This window comes from Sorex araneus, chromosome X (genome assembly GCF_027595985.1).
Source record: "Sorex araneus isolate mSorAra2 chromosome X, mSorAra2.pri, whole genome shotgun sequence".
NCBI classification, from domain to species: domain Eukaryota; kingdom Metazoa; phylum Chordata; class Mammalia; order Eulipotyphla; family Soricidae; genus Sorex; species Sorex araneus.
In genome coordinates this window covers 293,618,735-293,627,422 of record NC_073313.1, presented here as the reverse complement: position 1 = coordinate 293,627,422, position 8,688 = coordinate 293,618,735, and the positions used below count along the sequence as shown (strand labels likewise).

General features: G+C 44.9%; 1 protein-coding gene across 1 annotated transcript in view; it reads right to left on the bottom strand.

Moving 5' to 3' along the window:
* Positions 1-6,254: 6,254 nt before the first annotated feature.
* Positions 6,255-8,688, bottom strand: part of POLE4 (DNA polymerase epsilon 4, accessory subunit) — a 10,317-nt gene continuing 7,883 nt past the window's right edge. The window contains exon 4 of the mRNA XM_055121782.1: positions 6,255-6,583. Coding sequence (XP_054977757.1) covers positions 6,570-6,583 — 14 coding nt within the window. The 3' untranslated portion in view covers positions 6,255-6,569. The remainder of the gene's footprint in view (positions 6,584-8,688) is intronic.

Sequence of the window (8,688 nt, the reverse complement as noted above, 5' to 3'; positions counted from 1 at the left end):
GGAATGAGTCAAGAGGCAAGAAAGCATGGAGTTTAGTTGAAAGTCTAAGTACAGGACAACTAGAACCACTAGGGCTCCTTTCCTGAGTCTGCCAAGATAAATTATGGAGACAACTCTCCCTCCAGATACCATCAATTTACCTGTCGGGGGGGGGGGGGGAGAAATTGAAAATTTAAATGACTTTTAACCTAGTGTCGAGCCTATGACTCAGCCAAACCAGTGAGTCAATGTGGTGCCAGAATAAATTTTCAGACATGCTCAGAGACACAAAACTCTCAGACTTCCCTGAGCATGCCTGGTGAGAATGTCTAAACTGTTTATGTTTGTAAAGGAAATTGATACTGTTACTCCCTGTACTGTACTCTGAGCAACAAGACACCACAGTAAGGTGCTGGGGGAGGTGAGGGGGTGTAAAAGGAGGGAAGCAGACCCATTTGACCCAGCAATACCACTGCTGGGAATATATCCCAGAAAAGCCAAAAAGTATAGTCAAAGTGACATATGCACTTATATGTTCACCGCAGCACTGTTTACAATAGCCAGAATCTGGAAAAAACCCGAGTGCCCTAGAACAGATGACTGGTTGAAGAAACTCTGGTACATCTATACAATGGAATACTATGCAGCTGTTAGAAAAAATGAGGTCATGACGTTTGCATATAAGTGGATCAACATGGAAAGTATCATGCTAAGTGAAATGAGTCAGAAAGAGAGAGACAGACATAGAAAGATTGCACTCATCTGTGGAATATAGAATAATAGACTATAAGACTAACGCCCAAGAATAGTAGAAATAAGTACCAGGAGAATATTTCCATGGCTTGGAGGCTGGTCTCTCATTCTGGGTAACTCAGGGAAGGGACCACCAAGTAAAATGTGGTTGGAGGTCATGTGGGGGAAGGGTGATGCAGGCCGAATACAGACTAGAGACTGAACACAATGGCCACTCAACACCTTTATTGCAAACCACAACACCTAATCAGAGAGAGAGAACAAAAAGGAATTCCCTGCCATAGTGCAGGGTGGGGTGGGGGGAGACGGGACTGGGGAGGGGGGGAGGGATGTTGGGTTTACTGGTGGTGGAGAGTGGGCACTGGTGAAGGGATGGGTTATCGAACTTTGTATGGGGGAAACATGAGCACAAAGATGTATGGATCTGTAACTGTACCCTCACGATGACTCTCTAATTAAAAATAAACTAATAAAAAAAAAAGGAGGGAAGCAGAGAGAAGCCGGAGATGCTTTCACAGGACCATGAAATCTTTGCTTTTCTAGCTGCATGTCTATGTAGAAGCCAGATTGAATACAAACCCCTTAATGAAGAGAACACTCAGCATCGGGGTTAGAACCCAGCTGCCTTCCTTTAACCCAGACACTGGAGACAAAAACTGTCTTCCTTTCACTCACTTTATTATTTTTAATTTTTTAATTTCATTTTCAGTTGTTCACAATAATTGTTTGCATTCAATATTTCAACACCAATCCCACCACCACTACAACTTCCCACCCCCATTATTTCTAATTTTCCCACCACCACCCAAGCCAGCCCCATAGACAAATGCCTAATGACTTAATGATTGTTTTTTCATTGTTTGTTAAGAATAGTATGAACTCGGGGCTGGAGAGATAGTACAGCGAGTAGGGCGTTTGCCTTGCATGTGGCTGACCTGAGTTCAATTCCCAGCATCCCATATGGTCCCCTGAGCACCGCCAGGAGTAATTCCTGAGTGCAGAGCCAGGAGGAACCCCTGTGCAACGCCAGGGGTCTGGAGGCATCTTGGCATTCTGCTCTCTTCTGAGATTCATTTGAATCTCTGAATCACGGCTCTTAATGCGCTTAAATGGTGCCAAGGCAGTTCATGGGCGTGACTGCTAGGAAACCAGAAGGGCTGGGAAACTGGAAGGGGCAGTCGACCATTCCCAACTCCGGAGGCCTGGAGTTTTCAGTCAGTAGTCCTGCGTATATGGGTTTTTCAGCAGATTCATTCTCCTGTGTGGGGGGCTCGGGATGAGCCTGTGAAGGTCGGCTATGAGCATGGTGGAGATTGGGTTCTGGAGGTTTGCGATGTTGGGGTTCATTTGGGGCAGGCTGAGGGACACACCTGCCCCCCTCGGAGGTACCCCAATGAGATCAGCCTGGCGCGGGATGGGGAATCATCTCTGTGGCATGCTGCTCTCTTCCGTCACTTTAATTCAGACACTACATCATTTAATTTTCCACTATTTATATATGTCAAGCAATACCAATCAGAAGTATTTTTCTATCACTATATCAATGTACCACTGTTATCCCATTGATCATCGATTTGCTCGAGCGGGCACCAGTAACATCTCCATTCATCCTAGCCCCAAGATTTTAGCAGCCTCTCTTTACTCATTCTTCCCAGTGGTACCTCACTGGAGGCTCTTTCAGGGTCAGGAGAATGAGACCCATCATTGTTACTGTATTTGGCATATCGAATACACCACGAAGAGCTTGCCAGGCTCTGCCATGCGGGCAGTATACTCTCGGTATACCTTGCCATGTTCTCTGAGAGGGAGAACTAGGATATAAGAGGTCACAGCCAAGTGCTCCCAAAAGCATTGTTTTATAATCTCTGAATCTTGGCCATTGATGGGATTACATGAGGCGCCAGGGGCAGTTTGTGGGTGTGACTGCCAAGCTACTGAAAAGTGGGGGATCTGGGTGAAGGAGGCCCAGTCCTGATCCGAGCAGGCTTGAAGATCTCAGCCCCGGCTCCCGCACACCTGTGTTCTTCTGGCAGTTCCTTCATGAATGAGGGTCATCCGAACGTGTGGAGAGGGGCCTTGGGCATGGCTGTGGCTGGGTACTGGAGGTCTTTAGCTGTCGGGGCTCTGCTCAGGGCAGGAAAGAAAACTCAACCCATCCCGCTTCGAGGGGCCCCGGTAAAGACAGCCAGGCACAGGGGGCAAGAGACTCTGTGTCGCTCTCTTCCTGGAGCGTTGTTTTATATATTTTTTATATCTGTCACTGTCATCCCATTGTTCATCGATTTACTCAAGCAGGCACCAGTAACATCCCTATTACACTCAGCCCTGAGATCTTAGAGCCTCTCCTTACTCGTATTTCCCAACAATTGGAGGCTCTTTCAGGGTCAGGGGAATGAGACCTGTCGTTACTGTTTTTGGCATATCAAATACGCCACAGGTAGCTTGCCAGGCTCTGCCGTGCAGGTGAGATACTCTCAGTAGCTTGCCGGGCTCTGAGAGATATGTATATATGTTACTAATTTTGGATATGAATACACCACGGGGACCTTGCCAGGCTCTCCCAAGTGAGCAATAGACTCCCGGTAGCTTGTCAGGTTCTCCAAGAGGAGAACTAGGCTATTAGCTTCCGGGAGCTTGGTTTTACAGTCTCTGGATGCTGGCCGTTGGTGGGATTACACAGCTTGAAGGTAGGGGTGGGGGGGTCAGTCTCTGGGTGTGACTGACTAGCTACTGGAAAATGGGGATCTCAGTGGAAGAGGCCCAGTCCCAATCCGAGCAGCCTTGGAGATCTCGGCCCTGGGTTCTGCACACCTGAGTTTCTCCACCGCCTTCCCCATGCGTGAGGCTCATCCGAAAATATATCTTTTTGTATATTTATATTTTATCTATTTTTCTATATAAAAAATCATATATTGAGGAAGCCCTGAGCAAATGGTGTAGCCAATCCCACCCCCCAAAATGTTAATGAAATTAATGGATACTTTAAAGATCTATCAGCTTTAATTTGCAACATAGTAAATATCAACAGGTATAACCAGATCCACAAATATTCTTAGGGGTTCCCAATCATTTTTTTTGTTTAATTGAAACACTGTGAAATAGCCCATTACAAAGCTGTTCAAGACTGGGTTTCAGCGGCTTTCCACCCAGACGAGACCCCGAGCGGCCACACACAAATGGCTCTTCCATTCCTGAGCGACCATGATCCCAGAGGCCCACTAATTACTTTCGGCACCCAGCAGCTTCTTGCAGAAATGCTTCTAGACGGTGAACTAAGCTACGGCCCCATTCCGCCCCAGGATGGGGAAAGGTTTTTCTCTCTCGGACTTTCCTTTCGGCAGCTGTGTGGTGACCATCTTTTAGAGCCCACTAAACAGTGGTACAAGCTTGCAGTGATGCAACTTCTGGTAGAAATTTCTCTGGACTTAATTACTAGAAATACCAGAAATCCAAAACCATATGCTCTTCATTCTCAGCAATGGAAAACATATTATCAAATGATGCCTTTTCAGCAGGTCTGATTGTTGGGGGAAAATTCCAAATAATAGTGATTTTTCTGTTGAAATATTGAATGTAATCAAAGTAAAGAGAGATTAAAGTGAAAATCATCAGCAACACAGGCAGGGGTGGGATGGGATGGGAGGCATACTGGGGTTCTTGGTGGTGGAACATGTGCACTGGTGAAGGGATGGGTGTTCAATCATGGTATGACTGAGACTTAAGCCTCAAAGCTTTGTAACTTTTTTCATGTGATTCAATAATAAATAAATAAATATTTAAAAAAAAGACTGGGTTTCAGTCACACAGTGTAGCAACACCTATCCCTCCACCAATGTACATTTCTGCACCAATGTCCCCAGTTTCCCTCCCACCAACATTCTCCCCCCACACATAACCTACCTCTAAGGCAGGCACTCTTCCTCTCTCTCCCTTTCCCTCTCCCTAATCCTCTCCCTTTTTCTTTAATCACCATGAGTTATAGTTAGACATACAGACTTCTGATTATGTTTCATTCATATAATGATCGAATACCCATCCCTCCACCAGTGCCCATTCTCCACCACCAATGTTCCCACTATCTCTCCCGCCCCCCGCCTCTGTGGCTCTCTCTTCTCTTGGTTCAATCATTCTTAAGAGTGCAAACACCACAATGCTCTACGATACCCACATAGATAATATTCTGTAGGGAGAAGACAGAGACTCTAAAACAGCAGTTTTTGACCCTTTTCTATATAAGGACTGGCACCTGCTTGTGCACTAGTGCAAACAGGCAGTTAAAAATTATGGGTCCCCATGACTGGTTGAGGAAACTTTGGATGACTGGTTGAGGAAACTTTGGTACATCTATACAATGGAATACTATGCAGCTGTTAGAAAAAAGGAGGTCAAGAATTTTGTAGTCAAGTGGATGGGCATGAAAAGTTTCATGCTGAGTGAAATGAGTCAGAAAGAGAGAGACAGACATAGAAAGATTGCACTCATCTATGGTATATAGAATAACAGAGTGGGAGACTAACACCCAAGAACTGTAGAAATAAGTACCAGGAGGTTGACTCCATGGCTTCGAGGCTGGCCTCACGTTCCGGGGAAAGGTCAACTCAGAGAAGCGATCACCAACTACATTGTAGTCGAAGGCCATGTGGGGGAAGGGAGTTGCGGGCTGAATGAGGGCTAGAGACTGAGCACAGCGGCCACTCAACACCTTTATTGCAAACCACAACAGCTAATTAGAGAGAGAGAACAGAAGGGAATGCCTTGCCACAGTGGCAGGGTGGGGTGGGGGGGAGATGGGATTGGGGAGGGTGGGAGGGACGCTGGGTTTACCGGTGGTGGAGAATGGGCACTGGTGAAGGGATGGGTTCCCGAACTTTGTATGAGGGAAGTATAAGCACAAAAGTGTATAAATCTGTAACTGTACCCTCACGGTGATTCTCTAATTAAAAATAAATAAAATTAAAAAAAAAAAAATTATGGGTCCCCTCTAGCCTGCCATGACTGTGTTAATAATACTATGAAAACATGGTTGATGTCTCAATGTGTGGCTGTGCCATTTTGATACATTTGCAATGAGAAATATTAAAGATTTATTTTTAAATGTTTAAAGAACCATCTTTTATTAAAGATGTGTTCACAGATGGTCATCATTTATGGAGCAGTGGCTTATTAAGACCACTGATCTGGAGCATAGATTCTGAAAGCTGACTGCATGTTGGAATTTCCTGAACAGACTTAAAATGAATTTTGATCAATTCCAGTATGAACAGGGGTGATCCTGACGTCACTGTCATGGCTGCACTATGGCCTTCAGCCATGTTATTAGGAATATTAGAAAGATGTCAGGATTATTAGAAATTCACAGGATTCAAAGAATAAAGTTTGAGAAGCTCTGGCCTAGGAAATAAAGACTCCAACCCAGAAAAAGTAAGAGTGACGCCCATGAGGACAGCTGTGCTATTCATGTCGTGGTGACTGGCAGGGCAGTCAGAGGAGCCGAACAATGGGCAAGATAAAATACACTAACATGGATGTTGATCGGAGACCTTTATTTGGGTCTTTGTGATCCATCAAGAAACTTGCACAGAACATTCTCTTTATATCCACCCCAAGCCATGGCAGCTGCTGCCTCCAGGTCTGAAGCGAAGACACAAGAAATGGAAGACTTTGTAGAGAAAAGCTAATGGATGAGTTCTCTGCTTAAGCCAGCTGAGGTGAAGGCAGGACAATAAAAGCATCCAAGTGCAATATCCCATAGACTCTGTTCTTCAAAGCTGGGGCCCGCAGAACGGGGTTAACCAAAGAATGGAGGTGAAGGGTCACAAAACCATCCAGCTCAGCAATCAATCCAAAGTACCTGAAAATACAAAGAACAATGTGTGAGAGAGCTGGATGGTGCGGACAGGCGAAGTCGAGTTCCAGCAGAGACTGCTATGGCACGGGCAGTTCTCGTGAATAACACATTCGGGAAGATTCCGGCTCAGCTGCACAGCTGGGAACGAAGTGCATTAGTCTGGAGAGTTGGAAAGAGGGAAAAAGCAAAGCAGCTGTTACATTAGTTAACAAGCAATTGTGGAAACCATGTAAGCGATAATTCAAAACAAGGGAGCTAAATTCTCTAAGGCAAGAGATAAGTCTTTTATCTTGGTAATCTTTTTAGAGAGTTCTGACTCAAGATGCGAGACTGTCCCCACACGCCTGTACATTCTCCACCCCAGGGTCCATTCAAAAGGAAAAAAAAGTTTCCAAAAAAGATACAGCAAACACAGTCCCATCAACACTTAGAGATTTCAATTAAAAAAAAAAAAACTACATTTATAGAAATCTGACTGAAATACTAATAAAGCAGAGGAAAAAGGAACCTAGAATGCAGAGGCAGTTCCAGACTCAAACACTAGAGATGACTGAGAGACGAGACCAATGGGTGAATGACTGAGCGTCGTTATTCCAAACAGCCTCGTCCATCTTTGCCCAAGCCTTTCTTCATCCGGCACTAGCAGTCAATGAACATTTCAACCTATTTAGGGAGCTGGGCAGGTAGGCAAGGGAAGAAAGAGAATTGGAGAACCCTCTTCTGAGGAACTAAATGAATTATCCGCAGACAAGCTACTGTTTCTGGAATGTCAGAGCCCCACAAAAGGTTTTCTGCCCTCTGGGCCTTTGGAGACTCTGGCATAACATATACATATTCTCCAGTAAAATGGCAAACACAAAAAACTTCCATACCAGTGTGGCAGAAGGGAACGTCCTCTTTCCGCATTCTTATATGTAGCACTGTTGTCCCATTGTTCACCTATTTGATCAAGTGGGCACCAGTAACGTCTCCATTGTGAGACTTGTTGTTACTGTTTTTGGCATATCAAATACACCTGGCTCTGCTGTGCAGGCGGGATATTGTCGGTAGCTTGCCAGGCTCTCTGAGAGGAACAGAGGAATTGAACCCGGGTCAACCGCGTGCAAGGCAAACACCCTCCAGCTGTGCTATTGCTTTTTCAGTCCCATTCTTACATACAATGAAAATTTCCCGGTGTTAAAAAGCAAACCCTTCAGAGTGAGGCCCACCCCTCCACACCCCGCAACAGAAAAGGTTTTTATAACTGATAACACATATTCCCGTTGAGACCAGCTGATAAAACTGACTACATCAAATATTTTAAGGGACAGGTTCCTGGCTCAGCAGTACAGTGGGTAAAGTGCTTATAAGAAGCCAGAATTCAATCCCCAGCACTGCCCCCAAAAAAACTTTAAAAACAATCCTTTAGACACCAAAGAAACATCAAGGAAAGGCAAGTCCAAGACATGCACACAAAATAAATCCAGTCTCCAGCCTCCAAAGGGTCTCTTGCTCTGAGTGCACTTACCAAGCTAAAAGAAACTTTTAATTTAGGCGGTGGAACCAAAGGAGTCAAATCACAAAATGTAACCAAAAGGATAGGGCCCTACAGTCACCTCCACACACACTTTCAAAGCTGGAACCTCAAACAGCTAAACTCTTTACCTAGCATTAAACCAGCCCCCTCAGAGATCTGCAGTCAAGATACATATCACCTTGAATTCTCAAATCTTAGATTTGAATTAAGGAGACACTGAATTGATAAATGCTGCTATGTGCCTTGCAGAAGGCGGTGAAAGATTTGAAGAAGCATTTGAAGCCTCAGATAATCCAAATAGGCTGGAGCAAAAGTACAGTGGGTAGGGTCCTGTCCTTGCATGCAGCTGACCCCAATTTCATCTCCAGAATCGCATATGGTTCTCCAAGCACTGTCAGGAGTGATTCCTGACTGCAGGAGTAACCCGAGCAAGGAGTAACCTCTGAGCATTGTCAGGTGTGGCCAAAAACAACAACAAAAAAGGTAATAATAATGATGATCCAAATAACTTTTTCAAGTACAACAAACAATATCATGAGATAGTCTAAGTAGGCCAAAAAGGAAAATCCAAACCTATCAGACAGCGCTAACA